General features: G+C 38.2%; 1 protein-coding gene across 1 annotated transcript in view; it reads left to right on the forward strand.

Moving 5' to 3' along the window:
* Nucleotides 1-22682, forward strand: part of tnr (tenascin R (restrictin, janusin)) — a 218899-nt gene that overhangs the window by 167520 nt on the left and 28697 nt on the right. Inside the window, exons 9-16 of the mRNA XM_065276614.2 lie at nucleotides 5082-5351; nucleotides 5675-5860; nucleotides 10275-10364; nucleotides 10672-10935; nucleotides 12066-12332; nucleotides 18499-18618; nucleotides 18714-18857; nucleotides 22048-22167. Coding sequence (XP_065132686.1) covers nucleotides 5082-5351; nucleotides 5675-5860; nucleotides 10275-10364; nucleotides 10672-10935; nucleotides 12066-12332; nucleotides 18499-18618; nucleotides 18714-18857; nucleotides 22048-22167 — 1461 coding nt within the window. The remainder of the gene's footprint in view (nucleotides 1-5081; nucleotides 5352-5674; nucleotides 5861-10274; nucleotides 10365-10671; nucleotides 10936-12065; nucleotides 12333-18498; nucleotides 18619-18713; nucleotides 18858-22047; nucleotides 22168-22682) is intronic.

Raw genomic sequence — 22682 nt, forward strand, 5'->3', positions numbered from 1 at the left:
TTTATTAATGAAAATAAATACCTTCCGGTAGTGCCGCCATCTTAGACTCCTCTGTATTCAGGAGAGAATATTAGCGTAGTGTACGCACTTTTCTTAGTGACGTATGACAAATTCGGAGGGCGGGGGCACAGAGCAGCAGCAGAGTAGCCTCTGTAGGCTGCGTAAGCTCTCATCCTGAATGCGGACACGACTAAGATGGCGGCGCTACCGGAAGGTAGTTATTTACGTTAATAAAGTTTTACATTTTGATATTTCTACAACAACACCGCGCGGATTACCCTCAGAAGACCTTTGTTTATCATCCTGGAGAGTTTGGATTTATTTTGTTGAGGATGGACGCACTATTTTTGGACTTGAAGGTCGTGGACCCCGTAACATTACATTTAATCAACTGAAAGATCTAAAACATTTTCTAAAATATACAAAAATGTGTTTGTCTGAAAAACGATGGACATATGCAACTCGGACAGCTTGGGGGTGAGTAAATCATGAGTTTAATATCATTTTTGGCCGAACTATACCTTTAAGGGACTTTGGTTTTACATGGCCAAGCACCTCTCACATACAGTATGATTTTAAAGTGATCTGGTTTGCTGTGTTTTTGGAAACCTACAGTATTACTGTGTATGATAATGGTACTGTACAGTAATTGTTTCTTAGGGTGACATCCATAAAAATTTGCCATTATGCATGGATCCTCAGTGATGAAAACCATGCATTAGGATAGAAACTAATTATCCGAGGACAGACAAGTTCTGTCATTTGACAGGCCTGTAAATGTTGAAATGTGACGCTGGACACCTCACGTCCTCATATCAAACATTTACAGACCATCCGGTCCTTTTGTATAACGCTTGCTAATTTATTTTCAGTCTTTAAACTCTTCTGTGTACCCTGTGGTGGGTAATGAATATAAATCCGGTGTATGAATCCCAGAGGGATGTTTATTTTACAATAATAGAGAAGAATGCAGAGGCCATGCTTGGATGAATTCGGTGTACTCGACAAGAAAGAGTTTGTTGATGCTCTTAATGTGCAAGAACAAATACCAGAGTCCTTCATTATTAATGAAGACATAAATGTTCCCATATTTTCAATGTGCGGATGCACAGAGGAAAGGGATCCAGTTCATCACTGCTCGCCGTGCACAGAGAAGATGAAAGAGAACCATGTAAAAGCTTTTCCCTTCAGGTTATTCCTGAGCCAAATGAGTCACCAGAACCTCTTCTGTAGCTGGTGTTGACAAGTTGAAAGTGCCTTCAACAGTGATTTCCTCCACCCATCTGCCATGTCCCATCGATGTTTCCCTCGTCCCTTGCTGAAATTCATGCCGCGTGTAGCTGTAAGGACGAACAGAGGGCTCCTCTCCAAACTACGCTATGAACGCGGTCGTTTTACTTTTAGTTGACAGCGTGTTGTCACATTGAAACGACATTGCGAAGGTGCCTAACAGGACACGCAGAGAAAGATCCAGTCACCGATACGGTGCGCACAAGCAAACAGAAGTGTAAACACAGACCTCTCGGATGGTCGGGTGAGAGGGGCTGGGAAACCATAAACTTCAGGGACGTGTCACATTGGTTCAGCTAATGGAAAATGTCACCATGATGAATGGATCAGTCTGTCAGCAATTATGCACTTAATGTAAACTTCACCCGAGAATTTCTCTTCTGTCACATACAGACAGCAGGATTAGATTCAATTGAGCCTTTCCTGAACAATTCAAACTGTGAAAATGTCATTAATTTCAACGCGCCTCACCGTCGACCATAATTAAAGAGGCATTAATTATGCATGGGAGTCCATTAATATTTCACATGTCCACTGCTGATACCTTATTGGATAAAGAAAGACAAATTCGATGTAACTTAATTATTTATGTGCACTAAGATTTATCTTCCTCCTGAGATGGACTGGGAAGACAAGGTTTTGCTAAGCACACGCTCAGTTGCAAAGTCATCTAATGGTAGTTATGCTGTTTATGCGCTAAAATGCAACATTTTTAGGAAAAAATAAACAGCGATCAATTACCAAGTCTCTTATGTATTAGACCTAAAAATTAGACTGTGCTGGTGTGCCTCAAATCAAATGAAGAAATCCCTCTTGTGGGTAAAAAGTAAACATTCAGAAGTTTTTCTCATTTATGCTTTTGTCTAGCTGTAAAACTCTTAGTAGAGAAAGACTGTTGTCATGCAAAAGACTTTAACTGCGATTCAGTCAGAAATGTGCGCACAGACATTAAAAAAGTCAGTACTGTATAGCCATATTGGCAGAAGATACTTTTGAAATGCCATTTTATTTGAACATAACTCCATAACTTTTTATGTTTTTATTTTAATCACACTGTAAGCATTACATTGTAGAAACTGTAAAAAATATTGAAAAATTTATTTATATCAAATTAGAGAAACAAATTTTTGGATGATTGAATTTAGAAAAGTACATAAAACTACATTTGAACCATCATCTTTGTGAATTGAACATTGCACTGTATTTTGGAAGTGCTGTGAGTGCTTCTGATGACGTTTTAATTTGATCATATAACAAAATGCAGCAATGTGCCCACAACTGTGCACAAATGATGGCGTCAGCGCTGTTGCGTCTGGGTTTGTAATATAATCAAATAAGAATTCATTGCATCCAGAATGAAGAATGTGATTATCTCAGATGAAGATGACGAAAATCTCATTGCGTTTGGTTGCAATTCTCATCACTCTATGCCACTAAAAAAACACATTACGCCTGTAAAGCTCATCTTTTGAAAGTTAAATGTGGATTTCAGCTCCGTCTCTCCAGGTCCAATTAGCAGCATTTTACACATCACAGCAGAGGGAGGCTGAGGTTGGAGATTGCTTGCACTTTTCAAGTTTAAAACACCAGAGATTTTCATTGTGTTTGATGATACAGTATCTGTTTCTGAGACAGATGGTCAAGTTGCCCTAAAGAAAATAGTAGGCTTAGTAATCGCAAAATTTAAATTAGTTTGTGCTTGTGTTTCATGGATTTATATATTAACCTACTTCTTATCCAAATACAATGTGCAGTGTAGTATAAATGTAAATACTGCTATGCTCTTCTAATGTTACGCACATACCAAACGCAAAGCCTCGCGTTCCTCACTCTAGATACGTTTTTGTTTTACTTCGTAGGACGCATGCAAATGTTCCGCATGAGTTGAATATTTTTTAAGTGTTTAAGTCAAATAGCGCATGTTTTCACAGCAATCATGCCAAATCGCATCATTCGCATTGCCCACACTGCAAAAAAATATTTTCAAGAAAAAAATTCTTAGTCAAAAAAAATCTTAAATAAAGATGCTTTTTCTTGATGAGCAAAATGAAAAGTAAATAAGTCTACCCAAGAAAATAAGTCTAGTTTTTAGACCAAACATATCAAATTTAAATGATTTTGTGCATAAAACAAGCAAAAAAAATCTGTCAATTTTTCTTGAATTTAGTGTTTAAGAAAAATGTTCAAGATTTTTTTTTGCTTACCCCATTGGCAGATTTTTTGTTTGTTTTACACACAAAATCACTTAAATTTGATATTTTTGGTCTAAAAACTAGACTTATTTTCTTGGGTTGTTTTGCTCGTCAAGAAAAATCATCTTAAAGAATTTTTAGATTTTTTTACTGAAAACAAGACAAAAATACTAAGATTTTTTTTTCTTGGAAATATTTGTTTGCAGTGCAGCACTAGTTTACATCTATTTGCATATTTGCATTGACTTTGTATGTAATATACTCGCACAAAACATTGAATTCGCGTTTGGTGTGTACACCCTATAAAAATACAAACTGTGGGCACTTGCCAGCATTTCTTCGGCAGAACGCTTTAGCTGCTATTGTTACGTCCCCCAGGGGAAATAACAAGAAAGGAGTCAGAGAGCGCAAATAAAAACGATAATTTTAGGTTTAAAATATGAATACAGTTGTAATTCATTTAAAAAAAACACTAAAACACAGTCATGGAATGAATAGTGTTCAAAAAAGTCATGTCAGCGGACTGTGACCCAGATTCTGACCCCCCACATAGCTGGGATAATTTAAAGCCACGACACCCATGTGCACCGGTGTGCCCAATTCCTGCAATTAGTTCACCTGTAATGAAACAGAAACAAAACAGGGAGAGTCGACATAGTCCAAAGGGTATGACACTATGATACTTCTGTTTTGCTTATAAATTGTTGTACGATGCACTGGTTGGTTGGTGTGGTACTTTTACACCCCCTCCACTGTGATTGGACAGATGAATGAAAGTAACATTGACGACCGCAGTATTTTTCACAACATTGAAAACATGTTGCTTCCTTGCAAACTTTTATTTGTGTAAAAGATAAAAATTTTTTTGCAATTTTGTTTTATGCTTCTTGCTGTGCAAAAGTTCTTTCACCTTTAAAATCTCAGACACAGTTCAGTCTATTTAAAGTCTGAACTTCATTAAATATTATTAGAGTCTGCATATTCCCACACCTTTTTGCCCTATCTTTTTAATGTGTTGCCACTATTTTATGACTCTGCACTTTTACCTTGAAGATATTTAAATGATCCAGTAGATGACTATGAAATGTTTTGCCAGAACATCTCCAATAAGATAAATTCAGGTCTATAGTCAAGGTTTGTATTTATGTAGAAAGTCTGCATTTAGGCAAATTATATTTTGCTTCCCTATCTGTATTTAATAAAAGTCTAACTCTTATGTTCATTATTCATCACATCAAAAATCTTTAAATTGCAGTCAGTAAATATTCCAGTGTTACCATCCTAGATATGTAAGGAATAATTGATGACGGGCTATTGAATTATAAGAAAAAAATGCACACCCAAGGTGGTAATGTGGCACAAGTTATTTTTTAAAATAAATCAAAGGACCGGACTCAATTATTCCGCTTATAGCACGGTTAGCATAGACTTTGATAAGACATTGCTATGGGGGTTATTTTAAGACATTTGACAGGTCTAGTCTGCGTTTATCGAAAAATAATGCATACCTGTGGAACATTTCCCAACCAATAATATTTATAATTCTAGTGCATTGTACATGCTTATCACATTGAAATGACTTGTATGTCTTTTCTTCAGTAATTGATGGGCCAACCCAGCTTATCGTACGAGACGTCTCAGACACAGTCGCGTTCGTGGAGTGGACCTCACCCAAAGCTAAAGTGGACAAGATCATACTGCGATACGGGCTGTTGGGTGTAGATGGACCAAAAACCACCTTTCGTCTGCCGTCGACTTTAAGCCAGTACTCACTGCAAGTCCTGAGGCCTGGATCGACATATGAAGTATCGGTCAGTGGAATCCGAAATGGCAATGAAAGCGAAGCCATTTTCACAGCATTTACTACAGGTGAGACCCTCTGTGACTGTCTTTAGAATGAATCATAGAAAGTTTCTTTCAGTATTTCATTTTTTTATGTAAATGAGGTACTGTGTTTGACCTTATACAATGCAACAATGTCAATGCTCTATGAAATTAGGTTGAGTGGTCCATTTACTTTTACATTAATGCATTTGGCAGATGTTTCTACTGTATCCAAGTTATGCTGCATTAACACAACACAAATTAATCAGCTTTTGTATTTTATTAGCATGAGAATATATATAATGCCCTTCTCTACCAGTTAAACTAAAGCAAGATCTATTCATTTTTGTTTGTGCCAATTTTCTTAGAAATCGATGCACCAAAGAACGTGCGAGTGTTGTCGAAAACATCCACAAGCTTGGACCTGGAATGGGACAATAGTGAAGCAGATGTAGAAAGCTACAGTGTGGTTTACAGCACACTAGCTGGAGATCAGTACGACAAGGTCTTCGTCCCGCGCAATGACGGTTACACCACCAAGACCACCCTCACTGGTAAACTCAAACCCAGAGTTCATTCAACTGCATATTTCCATAAAATACATATTGGGGCGGTTTCCCGGACAGGGTTTAGATTAATCCAGGACTAGGCCTTAGTTACATTAGGACATTAAAGTAGTTTTTACAAACATAACTGTACAAAAAACAATGCTCGTGGGCATCTTGAGACAAAACAATGGCACTGATATATGTTAAGTTATGTCACTGTAAAGTGTTTTTAAAGGAACACGCCCACATTTTGGGAATTTAGCTTATTCACCGTATCCCCCAGAGTTAGATAAGTCCATAAATATCTTTCTCATCTCCGTGTGTGCTGTAACTCTGTCTGACGCAGCCCCCGCTAGTTTAGCATTATTTTGTCACTTATTGGGAGCAGTATGCTAGCTGGAGCCATTCACTTCCAGTCTTTATGCTAAGCTAAGCTAGCAGGGGCTGCGTCAGACAGAGTTACAGCATGCACGGAGATGAGAAAGGTATGTATGGACTTATCTAACTCTTGGGGATTTGGTGAATAAGCTAAATTCCCAAAATGTGGGTGTGTTCCTTTAAATTAAGGCAGCTCAAAAGTGCATTTCAGTCTGGGACTAGGATAAGCCCTGTTTGGGAAACTGCACCATTATGATAGCTAACAAAACTAAAAACTATTACAAACAGTGGAGATGATAGAAAACACTGTAGACTATAAAAACACTGGTGAATAAAGTCATGAGTGTTCAAATGTATTGTACACTAATGTATATCAACATATACTGTTAGAAATAAAGGTGCAAAAGCTGTCACTGGTAACCTTTAAAAAGATGCACTCTTTTTGAAACTGTACTACCCCAGTGACCACTTTTGTACCTTTTTCCTGAGAGTGTATATTGTGATTCTGGCACATTTGTTAAAGAATTTATAGGACCTGAAATGAACAATATGATCCTAGACAGTTCTCTGACCATTTAACACATAGCTATAGAAACTGTAGGGCATCGTATGTTCCTATACTGAATTCATGGCATTTCTGAGATTGATTGTAGCCTGGGGGAGGCTGACAACACAGCAAAGTCTACAGCCCCTTTCAAATGTGCTGCCATGCTGACTTTTCCCTCTCATTAACAGATTTTTCCCTCAAGTAAGCAACATTAGACGCTAAACATTGAAGGGAACTTTTTATTTTCTCACTTCTAAGACGGTATGAGTCACCTCAAGGTGATTCGCTTCCTTTCTGATGCTTTGTATTTTTCCTTTAGTGAATGCATGTTTAATGACATTCAATGCCCATGTAATAATACCACGAGCCCTCACTAATCTATTACCGACAATACAGTTTATTTCTTATTATCTTTATATGCTGTACAATACATGCTGGGTTGTTTCAAAGGTGCCATAGAAGGTAAAACTGTATTTACTGGAATAATAGTAGATGAATAATAAGAGTTGTGTACATGATAATGACATCTTATGAGCCTTAAACACTGTTGTTTCCTCCTTCTTATGTAAACGTTTTGTATGCAAAACACCAATGGAAAACAGGCAGATCTCAACAGAACACAGTGGACATACGCCCCAACATTAAATTACACATTCATTACAATGTTGTTACAATGCTTAAAACAAAGTTTTGACTGCTGAGTTAGCGCTATATGCTAGTTAATGCTATATGCTAGCCTTTAGGCTGAAGTTCTACTGTTGATGTTTTAGTTACGTTTTGGAGGTCCATACTGAAAAAACACAAATAAATTTACAACTCAGAAACATCCATTTTCAATCTCCAAACTATTAGTTGTTCCTCAAAATCTGTATCTTTGTCTAAAACAGGCTTAAACATCTTCAAATTGCAGTCAATAAATACAGGCTCAAGGTCTGTTTACTAATGTGAGACTGACATGAGCCTCGCTACTCAACATTATTTATGACCCTTTCAAATAGGGTAATAGCAGACAATTTCATTCTGGGGACAAATCCTAGGGTTGTAAATGGACATGAAAAACTGTCTCTGGATAATTTGTGCACTTAATTTAGTCAAATATGTAGATATCAGAGAACAACTGAACATATTGTATCAATGGATACTTTGACACCTTTAACCCATGGTTGTGTAAAATATGTACAAACCCAATCGTTGGTATAAATTAATTTAGAAAATTTCCATATTTTACCCAAAAATGGCTTAAAGAGCCAGTCAGATCCAGTATCATGTAGCTGCCGTCAATGTAAGCTTTGTGCAAAGTTGTTAACCCGAAAAGTTCACAATAAATCAAGTTATCGGCTTTTAGAGTAGGGAGTCCCTTCCAAAGGGTGAAGATGTGAAGAATCAGTGGTTTAAATGACTTTTTCAAGGAGGGATTTTCTAAACGTTTGTCCATGAAAGATGGTTCTGTACTCATTTATTTTGAACACTTGTCTCCTAACCACAACCTCTAAGTATAATTATAACGTGTTTATTTTTCCCAGAGTGTTCTGATGTCTAGTTTATTGTAATGTCTTAAGTCGCGCTAGCAATTGGCTAACGCATGTTGCATTTAAACTACTGTTTGCTGTTTAGCCGTGGCCCGGTTAGCTTACATAACATACTTGCTTACAGTATATGAGTGTAAAAATGTTAGGCTGCATCTGAAACCACCTACTTCCATACTATATAGTAGGCGAAAAGCAGTAGGCAAGGAGAGTAGTATGTCCGAATTCATATTATTTCAAAAGCAGTAGGCGAAAAGTACAGTACCCGGATAATCTACTACTTGACACTTTGCTATCCTGTGAGTCCCCAGGAGAGGAATTATCCAATGAAGAAGACGGATGGGCTTGGTAACACAGCTCTATTCAAATGCAAATACATATATTATACAGCCATCCCTTGTGGTTAAATTGCACGAGTGTAACGTGATTCCAGTTACCGACTAACTTGTTGTTGTATGTCACGTGATGTTTCAACAGGGTGAAGGTAGTACGTCCAAATTCATTCATACTATCTATATTCATACTGTATAGAACGTACTGTTTTAATGGTCGATGAGTAATTCATCTAATTCAGTACCTACTGTCACATTATGCGATTTCAGATGCAGACTTTGTGTCTGTCGTCATTTTTATTATTTAATCAATGATGAATGATGTTGGTTTTCAAACTCTTTGTCTTATCAGTAAGGGGCTAACACATGTTTACTGTTTAGCTGTAGCCCAGGTAACTTACATACTTGCTTACATAAGTGTAAACATTTTAGTGTCTGTCTTCGTTTTTATTACTTGGATTAATGGTAAATGATGTGTATTGATGTCGGTTTTCAAACTCTTATGTCTTGTCTTTAAGTCACGTTAGCACTAGGTCAATGCATGTTGCACTATTGTTGGACTGTGGGAAGAATGTGTCAGTTGACCAATCAGAGCAGAGTAGGCTAACGAAAGGTGAAGTTTAGGCAGGCTGAATGGATTTGCACAAATCGTTTGGGGATCTCTGAAAAAATGGGATCATATTAAATTTATATTTTGAGTTTTTTGACCTTGCATACATTTAAACCTGTTGTTGGGGACTCCTTAACAATATTAGGAAGCTTAGAAATTAGACCCGACTGGCACTTTAAAAACAACCCAGCATTTGATACCATTCAAAAGTTGACTGAAATGTTTCTCATGAACTTAAAATCTTTTGTTTAATGTTAATGTTTAAAATTACTTTAGCAGATAAAAAATAGAAAACCTACATTTATTTTTTATTTGTACATTTTTAATTTAAAGGTGCAGTGTGTAAATTTTCATCTAGTGGTGAGGTTGGGAATTACAACCAACGGCTTAGTCCACTGCTCCACCCTCGCTTTTGAAACACATAGACAAGCTAGGGTAGCCGCCACCGGACAAACATGTCATCGTTGGAAACTACTTAGTAAAGAAATTGTCCGTTAAGGGCTTCTGTAGAAAAATAGCGTCACAAAATGGCGACTTCTGCGTAAGGGGACCCTCGGTGTATTTAGATAAAAAAAGGTCTCGTTCTAAGGTAATAAACACATAACGGTTCATTATGAAAGGTCTTTATACACCCCTGATAATATAGTTCGTATATTATTTTGCATTTCTGTCAAGAGATCCTTTTAAAATTCCACACTGCATCTTTAAATGGATGACTTTGACTGAATAGTGAAGAAAAAGCAGCTAATAATACAGTAGGTCATATATGGGATCTTTCAATATGGAATAAAAATCAATTCTGAGTGATTCCTCAAGAAGCTGCTTGATAAAATGACAGGAGAACATTTGTGCAAGTGTGACTACACTGAAGATAATAAAATATACCATAGTTTTGATTTATTTTTAGATGCTCCAGTTACATTTGTGTGATTTCTTAGTTTTGATACAACTAAACAAAAAAGTGACCCTAAAACTTGAAGAGTAGTCGTGTATATCTTTATTTATCTCTCACTCTCTCTTTTTTCAGATTTACTGCCTGGCACAGAATATGGCATTGGAATTTCAGCTGTACTTGGTGCCAACCAAAGCACACCAGCAACAATGAATGCAAGAACAGGCAAGTGCTGATCAAATTATAGCTTTAGCAATATCAGATCCTGGTGAAGTAAACTTCTCTTTTAGACAATAAGCAGTTATAGTATTTCTCAGGGGCATACTGTACGAACACTCTGAAAATGTCTGGGACATCATAAATCTTATCAGCTTGATACGATTAAAAATCCTTAAATAACATCCTGATTACTCCCCGGTTTCTCCTGCAGAAACTTGTGAATCAATTTTTTAGCGTTTTGCTTTACCCTGGTGTACCAGACAACATTGTACTCCTATTAGAAACCAACAGTTACAGTATCTCTGATCTTCAGATCTGGATGTCCCCTTGGATTTGACGGTCACAGCCTCCACAGACAACACCATCACCCTGTTGTGGGGCACGGTGCAGGGGCCTATCGACCATTATAGGGTGACCTACACCTCCTCTGCTGGAGTTACGACCGAGCTTACGGTACCCAAGGACATCACCTTCACCACACTGACAGGTCTGGAGCCGGCCACCGAATATACCATCACGGTTGCAGCACAGAGAGGCAGACAGCAAAGTGCAGCCGCCACAATTGATGCCTTCACAGGTAATTGATCTTTGGGGAACTGAATAGAGGCATACACGCTGAGCATCCATATATCACACATGTTTTCATTGGAAATCACAGTGTTACTGTATTGCCCAGAAAATATCAAATTAATCTTTCTGGATCTATAATGGCGCAGAAGCCAGGGGCTTTAAAGCGGGCATTGTTTTATTGTTTTATATGCAGTATACATACTGTATGCATATATAAGCTAATTTAATTATATGTGTTATTATAATGTATTATTTTTAATATTTTTTATTGTAACAATGTCTAATGATAATATAAGTTTGATTTCAGTCATTGATTTTAATCTTTGACATGACCTTACTAGGTCAGTATACAAGATATCAAGATTATATTTTTTACAGATTCTTTACATTATAAGATTTGAAAACAGTAAAAAACAAAATATGACTTTAGCTGAGTTTTCACAGACAGAGTCACAAATAAGAAAAAAAATTCACCTATTATTTTTACTTACAGTAGCGTTAGTGTTCCTAGTGTTTACTTCTTTACCTTGCAATGACAATAAAGATCCTTTACCTTACTTTACTTTACTAAGCCATTTAAGTGTAACAAGGCTTGGCTGTGAAATTACTTTTACTTCAGTGTTGACCGTCTGCAAAGGTGATTCAACAAATCCTGTAGCTTTTCTTTCTCAGACAGGTGCATGGGCACTTCTACATTTAATCATCATTCATTTCAATGTTCAAAATTCAGCTACCCATCTGTCCTTTCTTTCTTAACATCAACTTTTCACTCTTTCTCTTCTTCTCACATTCAAGAAAAACATTCTTCGCTTCGCTTGCTTTTGCATCGCACATCAACACATTCATGTCTATCATGATATCATCATCATCATTTTCTGCTTCATTCAATGTGTTTGTTTTCTTTCGTCTCGCTGCATCTACACGGTTCTGCTTTTATCAAATCACATCATTGTTTCTTCTTCCAACATTCTTCCATTGCCATATTATTCTGTTAAGATGTGCCGGTCAATGAAATATCATCTAAAGAAATAACACATCCAAAAATTATCAACTTTTTTGGTGACCTTTAAAAAGGTCTTATCAGCCCAGGAAGCAACAGTCCGTACTTGTAATACAGTTGTTGGTGTTCGATTTCAGGCTTTCGCCCTATCACACAGCTGTATTTCTCTGATGTCACATCTGATTCATTGACTGTGGCTTGGAGTGCACCAGCCCCGCCTGCTGATGCATTCATCTTGAACTACAGTGTCCAGGACTCGAGTGATGATTCTGAGATCGCTCTAGACGGCTCCAAAACAAAAATCGCCCTCACTGGTCTTCTGCCCTCCAGGCGCTATACCGTTTCCTTGGTAACCATGCACGGCAATGTGTCCTCAGAACCGGTTATAGGTCCAGTCACAACAGGTATTATTGCTAATGTATGTGATGTTCACGGGTGTTCTTTATACAGTACGTCTGAGGTCATTTATTTTGTTTATATATAATACTTATGTTTACATGATGTTCCCCAGATGATCATTGCTTAAAAATTTGCAAACTCCGTTTATTACACAGCACTCTAAAATGCTTGATTCTAATTGGCCAGTCGCGGCATTCCAAAGTTTGTTATTCCGAGAAACTACCACCTGAAACCAATAATACACCTAGATGTTGCAAGTTATTTTGATAGGTACAATTTAATATTACACAAAAATTAAATATAAATATGTTTTTTTATACCATACCTGTATATGATTATATTTACAAATGATTAAACCATATAGTGCGTTCGTGTCATTTGAATGTCTTGTCTTAAAACCGAAAAAAGGTTTTCTTTGCGGAAGGTCTGTACTTTGGCAAATAAAATATTTGAAACACATACTTAATTTTCCTTTTACTTATGAGGTAAATGGCATATAATAAGCGGGATAATGTACAGACATGTTACAGTTGTTATCATGAAGTCCACTTCGCGTTGGATCCTGATAACACTTTCGAGCTTATTTCTGCGATAACAAGCTGCTGCCTATAGATGGTTTCATCGGACGCACGTACGGTGACGCGATTTTCTTCCGGTTTCCGTTTGTTTAACTCTTTCACTGCCAGCGTTTAAAAAAAAAAGTTGCCAGCCAGCGCCAGCGTTTTTCATGATTTTCACCGAAGTTTAATGCCTTCCAGAAAATGTTCTTCTTTAAATATATTAACATACAATATACCAAATGAAAGAACAGACCCTCTGCTTTCAAACAAAAAAAAAAAAAAACGTTTCATCCTACCTTCAGTGGTTCTTTTGTAATCAGCTTTTGAATATGGGTAGGTTTCTGCAAAAACACCACATTTTGAGCAAAAAGCAGAGATAATTCAATTTTTGTGACGGACTTTTCATAGAGATCCCATTCAGAGCGATCTTTAAAACAGACACGGACATGCAGTCGCTTGCCATAGGGCAATACTTCCAGGTTTAAAAAGTTGCGGAAGGGCGCCACCTGGTGGATAATAGCGGTATTGTGGAAAGACGGAAAATCTCGTCATTGGCGGGGAAGCGTTTTCTCTTAATTGACGAGATATCTCGTCAATGGCGGTGAAAGAGTTAATGGTCTGACTAGTTGCTGAAACTGAACTCGTCAAAAAAAAAAAAAAATTGGTTTCCTAGGTAATCTATTTGTTGTTAATTTTGCTTGTTATATAAATAAACTACTTTAAAAGGACTTTGCCGTTATTTATTCTTAGCGGAGTTTGGCGCAAGTTAAGTGTTGACCTCAAAAGCAGCTTGTTTTTGTTGTTACTGCTGAAACCGTCTATACATTATCCTGTTCTTATTACATGGCTCTCTGGAATGCTTGATTCTGATTGGTCAGTTGAGACATTTGCAGGTTCATTCTTTTCAAATAATAAACGCTCCAAAGTAATAACGCATAGCCGGTACTACTTGTACGATTAAAATCGCTCTGCGCCAATAAAGATTACTGTTTGGCGCCATCTTGTGACAAACACTGGACAACCACAATTAAGAATGGATTTTGACATTAATTTTAACATGTACGGAAAAAACAAAACATTTAAACAGTGGATAGAAGAACGAACAACGACAAGACACAGAGAGCTTACTGAGACTGAACTTGACAAAATAGAGCATGACAGCTACGAAGCCAACACACAAAAAAATACAGAATGGGCATTAAAACTTCTCAAAGACTGGCTAAAGAGAAAAAAATGGAGACAGACAAGTATGAAGCAGAGGATCTTAATAAGGTATTACGATCATTTTATGCATCTGTGCAAAGTTTCGCGGAAGGATAAAAATGTTAATTTGTTTCAAATTCATATTCATGTCCAGTTTTTTTTCTTATGTGGCAAGTAGCCGTGTAATAAGCGGGATAATGTAGAGGCAGCCGGTAGTTATCGGGAAATAAGCCTCTAAAGTGTGATACAAGACCCTTACTTAGATGACGAGTTTAAATTGTAAGCAACTCTGGGACAAACTTGAAATCAGCACACACATGCAACAAAGTAGCCGGGGACCTCTTCTTTCTGTTTACGGATGTGACGTTTAAAACTTAAAGTTTAAAGGCACACCGCGGAACTTTTTGGCCACTAGGGGGTGTTAGACATGTATTTTTCATGTCTAGCGCCCGTAGAGGCCACAAGCTCTTGCAGCATTGTCGCAAAGGAAAAGAAGACAACTCTTTAGGTCACAAAGTGTGCCTTCCAGCATGTCATATGAATATAATTTATTTCTTTCAAACGCCAAAAGATCGCGTAGCTCACTTGGTTAAAGTTCATATAAAAAAAAGGGAAATCAAACCCATATTGCTCGTGTCGTAGGTCTGTGACGCTATCACGGTGCCACAGTTTTATGTGATATAAGAGTCTCTCTCTAAAATTTCCAAGTAGCCTCCAGTAAAACTCACATTACTTACTAGTCCCCAAAAGCATGACGGACAAGTCAGCATCGGTCAGAAACCCCTCCTGTTCCTTTAGTCTAGCCAGCGAGCGATTGCTGGCCCAATATAATTGATCCTCGTCCTTCTTTTAATTCTGTCACTCTTCCGTTTTCTCTTTCTGGTCTCCTCCGACAAAACCTTGGGTTTCTTTATCGTAGTTGCTGCTTCGGCCATGACAAAAACATCAGGAAAATAAATAGTTGCACTCTCACGTCCCAAGTTTAAAAGTACTAGTAAAAGTGATACAGACCCCGTCAGGCTATGGTAGACATGTCATTCAACCTATTTAAAGTCGATGTACCATCACAAGGGTCTTGAAAATATATTATGAAGGTTGAAAAACTACAAAGTGTCACTTTAAGCCTAAGAAAATTATAAATCCTTATAATATGCCTACCGTTGTGAATCAGGAGAGTAAGGAGAAGTTTTGACACAGATATTATTAACAACTGATTTAGTTTATTTTGAACTGAAAAAGTAACGGATTGCAGCTTTTATGTTAGCTGCATAATGCATGGACTAAGGTCAACAAATGCAACCTTATTGTAAAGTGTTTAACAAATACTCAAATAAAATATATAGCTTAAATGCATTTTAACTCTCTTTGCATAAAACAAGATTTTTTTTTAAAGCTGTGAATGCTATCATTAAAAGCAGGTTCAAATTATTCAATACCGTTGCATGATCTAATTCTGTTTGAATCTACAGACACTTCTGTGAGCCTAAATTTGACACACTTGGGTAAAGTTTCAGATATGAACATCTGACTGTCCATACAATATTTACTAGGTGAACGCTTTAAAGTTTCCGTAGCTAGAAAAAAAGTTATGTTCACTTTCGTGTCCATTTAATCATCGTCGGCAGACAGTAATTTGCCGGCGTGTGCAGAAGAGAGTCTCATCTGTACCTGCTGTATTTTCTCATTATGATTCCCCCACACAGCTGCACGGCAGATTTTTTTACCCTTTTGTGTCTTAATTAACTCAACAGTGTGTAATCCTCCCCTAATTACCTCTGTCTCGATGTGGAGGTGTCAGGAATTATTCAGCCGTTCTGTCAGTGAGCTGCTGATATTTGCAGTTGCCAAAAGAGATATTGTATTGTCCCCGAGCTATTTCCAAACATAAAAAACTCAACTCTGCAGAGACCGTCTGCCCAGAAGCCTCATTAGTTTTAAATAAACTCTAAATGTTACTTTTCGGTTTATGTTATTATAATGGCATTATTTTGAGTGCTTTTAAAAACTTGCACCTGTTGTTTTCTAATTTGTTTTATGAAGTCTTATATGTCCAGAGTGTTCACACATTGACAAACTTTTAAAGTGAATGAGAAAGTGACCATATGCTCAGTGAAAAGAAAGACTGAATAATTACTGGATTAATCTGGAAAAGTCATTCTTTGTGCCCTCTATACCGAGTCTGAATGTGGAAAATATATTTATTGACTGCTCTGCTGAGTGGAAAATGAATTAAGATATGCATACATGAATAATCGTGACTCATTTACTTGGAATATTTTACCCTGAAAGCATTTAAATGAGGTTGACAACCTGTTTATGAATTGCACCCATAGTTTATGAATTGAATGCATTAGTCTAATGATGTTGGGAGGTGTGAATAGCTTTCCACTCGTTTTAATGACTGGGCACTTTAATAATGGCAGGAGTAAATCTCTTTATTTCCGTCTCAGTTGCGAGAATGGTATAGAACCGCCGTTAGTCCGTTTAAGCGTTTACAAATGCAGTCTCCGATAACCTCAGCTATTGTAAGAGCTATCGTGGGACAGATAAACAAATCATAGAAGATTCCCTGCTGGACTGCAGCAAACAATAACTATGCAAATGCCCTTGTAAAGAGTGCCGTGCGTCCATGCCACACCAACACTTCTCTTCATCTATGACGAAAGACACAGGGGACAAATTCTGGGACCAAACTGGCAAACAAAAGTTTATATATCAGTGAAATCTGTTCATCTTTGCCTATTATTTGTGGGTACAAAAATATCACTATTTATTTATTTCTATATGAGAAAACTAGCATATGGTGCAATGAATGAAGACTTTGGGATGCTCTGGCCTTATCTCATTTGAATTCACAAGCCTTTTTTTGGGGGGGTGGCTTATTCATACAAATTCATACAGTGTGAATCGTACAATAACAGTTATTAGGAAAAAATAATATTTAAGCCCCACCCCTCAATAGGGCAAAGTCATATTGTACAAAACTTATGAAAATGAAAGTCAACAATTCTGTTGTGTTTGGGTTTATTTGCCTGCATGATTAAATGAGGTCTTCTTTACACTTAAAGGGATAGTTCAGCCAAAAATGAAAATTACCCCATGATTTACTCGCCCTGAAGCCATCCAACATCCAACAAATGTCCATTCTTTTTTATACAAACACATATTCAGATTTGAAAATGTTCTAGATCTTCCAATCTTCATAAAAAATTGTACGTGGTCCGCTCCTTCAAGTCCAAAGAATGTGCATCCATCCTAAAAGTAATCCACATGGCACCAGGGGATAAATAACGGCCTTTTAAGGGAAATCGATCTGATTTTGTAAGATAAATATACATATTTAAAATTTTACGAACTAGAATAACTTGCTTTGGATAAAGACTCCTCCGCATTTAGGAAAGAGTATTAGCGTAGTGTACCCACTTTTCATAAGCGGTGGGTAGAGGCACAAAGCAGGGAGCAAATCAACGCTTCACATTCGTCATATTGTTTTTTTTATTTTATTTTAGAAAACCTAGGACATTTTCAAAAATATCTAAATATATGTTTGTCTGAAAAGGATGGACATGTAACTCGGGGGGCTTCAGGGTAAGTAAATCATGGGGTAATTTTCATTTTCGGCCAAACTATCCCTTCATGCCACCTTTTCACTGTACGCGACATTCGGACACGATCGTAACATGGGAGAGAAGCTCATTCTAGAGGCTTCATTTTAATATTCACCATAGTGGAATAAATAAATAAATGCATATTAATGAAACAATAAAAAGCTATGCATATATGACCAATATATTTTTGGAGAGAACATATGGAGACAAGATTAAAATAACAATGTATACATATTCAATTAATAATGTATTAGTTATAAATAATAAATCGTTTTTTAAGGGTTGTGTTACTGATAAAAATAAAGGATTAATAATTTTCACATTGACGTATTGCATGCGGATCTGAAAATGACGCATCCGCAGATGGTCGTCACCTCACGCAGCTCCTTTGCAACTCTCCATAGGGAATGAATGACTTCCAGTTTATTGGTCATTGTTTGTTCCGTACAGTTAGGGTGACCATACGTGGCATTCTTCCCTGACGCGTCCTGATGCGTCTTCTGGAAGTCGTATTTGTTGACCGCATATGCCATTCAATTAAAAACATAAGACATACAATCGTAGTTTCATTCTTACCTTAAAATGTAACGGTTGCTTTTCTGTAATAATAATAATAATCCTCTATGACGTATGCAGTCAACAAATACGACTTCCGGAAGACAAACCGAAATCCTGGTCAGGATGCGTCCGGGAAGAATGGCACGTATGGTCACCCTAATACAGTGGAAAGGCATTACACTTTATATCAATGAAATGCACTTAATTTTTTACTCATGGGCCTTTTGCCTCCACAATTACAGGAATGGACCCTCCAAGAGACTTGAGTGTGTTGTATATCACAGAGGAGTCTGCGACCATATCATGGATTCAACCGCTCGCACCTTTTGACTACTACAAAATGGCTTACCAATCACCAAAAGGTACCTCTTCCATATTTACTTTACTACTGAAATAAAGAAGAGAAACAAAAAAAATCTATTTTCTAACAAATGTAACATTTATATGTGATTCACAGGTAGGGTAGACAATGTGATCTTTGACAGCGATGTCACCAACTACACCCTGACCAACCTCCATCCGGCCACCGAGTATGAGATCAAGCTAAATGCAGTGAAAGGAAGCCAAGAAAGCAAGATCATCACCACGACTGTCTTCACAGGTACTTCAGTTCACATTCAGTTACATAGAGATGTACTAATGTCCCCTAACAATATTACCCATCAGGGAAAAACCCTTGCATTTCGCAAGCTACCATTAGAAATGTCATTTGAAGAATGTCTTCTTGTAGACTTCTTCATCACAAAGCCTTTGAATGGATAGAAATACTGACAATCTTAGGAATAAAGCACATCATTTAGCATGTAATGAGCAGCATCTCTCACCCTGTGTGTTTCTGCTGTCCTCTGGGAAGCTGGCAGCTATCTCGCAGCAGTGAAATGAAATTTTACTAATGGAATCAATGATCAGCGTGGAAGCTTACCTGGCGGCTTTGTAGCGCAGCACATAATGGTCATAAATAACCGGTGCAACAGTATGCATGTTGTACAGATTGTTTGTATTTGGGGGTCAGCAGTATTACTACAGTAAATACAACAAAATCTGTTTTGATCTGTGTATTGCCAAACAAGAGAACAAGAGAAGAAGTGGGCGATTGTCAGAGCTCTGATATCGTCCTGTACCACATGCTCACAGCAAGCCAAGGAGACTAATGCTGCGTTCAGACCAGTCGCGGTAGAGGCGTCAAGCAAAAGTGATTTAAATTTTAAGTCAATGTGAAGACATGTTGACGCGTGTCTGGAGGTCTCGCGGTGCGAATGAGACAAATTTTGAACTTTGCTGGAAAAATGCGCCGTGTTAACCAATCAGAAGCTTGTTCTAGTAGTGACGTGATTACAGAAAGCGAGTGGAGTTGCAGAAGCCCCTCCCATTACGCGAATTTCCGCGTTAATCTCTCGATGACTAGAATTTCACACGCAAATGAAGTGAGTAAACTCAAAATGTTCAAGTGGCAAACTAGACGCGGTAGACGCGAATTTGACGCCTCAAAACATGGCTGGTATGAACCCACGGTATAAGTAATTGTACACTCACACCAGCCGCGATAGAAGCGGCAAAAACGCGATATTTGTATATAGTTGGACATTTGAACATTTTGAGTTTGCTCGTTTCATTCGCGCGTGAAATTCTAGTCATTTGAGACATTCACGCGGAAATTCGCATCATGGGAGGGGCTTCTGCAACTCCGCTGAGACTCCGCTTGCTTCCTGTAATCACGTCACTATTACAGTAAGGTCCTGATCGATTAACACGGCGCAAAAATCCACCAAAGTTCACAGTTTTTCAACTTGCGCGTTTCCCGCGGCAACGCTCAATTTGGCCGGAACTCGCCATCCGCGCTGCAGGATGCCTATTCGCGTCTTTGCATTGACTTAACATGTAAATCACTCGCGCTTGCCGCCTCTACCGCATCTGGTGTGAACCCACGTTATAAGTAATTGTGCATTCACACCAGCCGCAGTAGAGACGGCAAAAACGTGCTATTCACGTAAAGTTAGACGATTGAACATTTTGAGTTTACTTGTTTCAATCGCGCGTGAAATTCTAGTCATTCGAGACATTTACTCAGAAATTCGCATCATGGGAAGGGCTTCTGCAACTCCGCTAAGACTCCGCTTGCTTCCTGTAATCACCTCACTACTACAGTAAGGTCCTGATCGGTTAACGCGGCGCGGAAATCCAAAACCAAAGTTCACAGTTTTTCAACTTGCATGTTTCCCGTGGCAACACTCAATTTGGCCGGAACTCGCCATCCGCGCTGCAGGATGCCTATTCGCGTCTTTGCATTGACTTTACATGTAAATCACTTGCGCTTGCCGCCTCTACCGCATCTGGTGTGAACCCTGCATAAAGGTGGATGCATGCATTGTCCTTGGCTACAAATGACATGAAAAGCCAATCAGGTTGATTCATGCTGTGGTCCAAACAAATTGACTGACGGATCGCAGGAATAGAAGCTATTAGCTTGCTCCTCTAGAGTTTCAGGACTAAAGTAGGTCGTTTGTCAGTGGGTGAGAAAAATAAACTTGATTCAAGATGTTGTCTTTCAAAGCCAGTCTTTGTGCTTCTCAAGAACATTTATCTTTATGAGGATTAAAAAACAACAGACAACAATACTGATTATGAAAATGATTTAGTAGAATTCCCAGCAATTGTATTTGTTCCAGCCGTGCATTATATCTGGGAAATGAATTAATGAGCCAATGTCTTAAGCTAGGACGTTAACTAATTACTCACATCGTACAGTGTGGTGAAACAATAGAGCAAACAGATGCCGGCCTTTGCCTAAAGACTGCTGACTTGCAAATAACTAGATAAGAATTGTTTGCATATAACATCAAAACTCGGCCACACCTCCTATTTTGACGTAAAAACCAATAAAGATTAAAGCTGCCAGCATATGCAACAATACAATGCAAAGTGACAAGCTGCTTTTTTGAAAAAGCTTATTGTTAATAGGATTTAGAAACAGTCTGGCTTACTGGATTTTGTGTCAAGGATGAAATGAGGGGATGATAAAACATGATGGATCGGGTTCACGGCTTCTCCCGAGAACCATAAAGCTTACGTTCATTTCATAAAGGAAAACTCTAAAAATGCGGAGAACAGATTCAGTATCTTGTCTGCCAGAACAGAGCTTGTCAGTATATGGATGAGCAGGTATAAGGAGGTAGGTGGATTTGCCTCTGAACCGCTGTCAGGTGGGAGAGATCTGCTTCTCTTGAAGGTAGCGAGAGGGCATAGAAATTCTTGGAGCAGAGTCAACGGTGTCTGACGGGAGGGTCAGCTCTCTACCACAGTAGACGTGATTTTGGCTCCTGACAGCGAAGCTGGCAGTACAAAGATGTGCGTGGGACAGTACAGGGAGATAATGTGTGATTGCAGCTCATTGACCTCATCTAAGAGGACATATGCCACGGCGCACACGGGAGAGTGCGATTTTCCTATCAGGGAAAGAGAACAGCCATCTGTGAACATCTGAAAAGAAAGCAACACGGATTGAAAATTTTCGCCGTGAAAGACGGTCCTCATTACCCGCTGAGGTGGAGCGCCGCACACATTTGAATGTCTAATTTCCCCAATGTTGGCAGCTAATTAAGGAAATTGTGATCTTCTACAGCCAAATAATCACAACAAATTTGTTCCAAGCTGCTGAGGTGCTCGATTTTTTTTTTAAATTGTGGAATACGCGTTAGGTAAAAAATAGGTGAGGAGGAAACTGCCTCCAATTACCTAGACTGAGCTTATCTCTCTCTGCCTGTAACCTGCACATAATCCTCTGTTCCACACAGCTATGGACATGCCTGCGGAGCTGACTGCATTGAATGTCACACCTCAGGGGGCTCTGCTGCGCTGGAACCCTCCGGTCTCAAGTGTTGATAACTATGTGCTCACCCTCACCAGGAACCAGGGTATGTGAAGACCTGATGAAAGAAGGCACAACCTGTCAGGCTTTCTTGCATCACCATCAATTGCTCTCATTTTCTTGTGTATTTTTGGGGATTCAAACCCGCAATTTCTGACATCCAAAGCAAGAATCAAACCCCTAGATCAGTATAGCCCTTAAATAGTTGGTAGTCACCCAAAATAGCTAAAGTTTATAAGTTATTATGAGATTAGGAACATCAAAGTTTGATTTCAATAATTGATTTCACATTAATTAATTTTTTTACAAAGTCGACATTAAAGGAACTCTCCACTTTTTTGCTAATTTGATTTTTACCGTTTTGGAATCCATTCAGCCGATCTCTGGGTCTTGCTGTAACACTTTTAGCATAGCTTAGCATAATCCATTGAATCTGATTAGCATCAGGCTAAAAAATAACCAAAGAGTTTGGATATTTTTCCTATTTAAAACTTGACTCTTCTGTAGTTACATCGTGTGCTAAGACCGACTGAAAATTAAGTTGCGATATTCTAGGCCGAT

Source organism: Paramisgurnus dabryanus, chromosome 6 (genome assembly GCF_030506205.2).
Source record: "Paramisgurnus dabryanus chromosome 6, PD_genome_1.1, whole genome shotgun sequence".
Lineage (NCBI taxonomy): Eukaryota > Metazoa > Chordata > Actinopteri > Cypriniformes > Cobitidae > Paramisgurnus > Paramisgurnus dabryanus.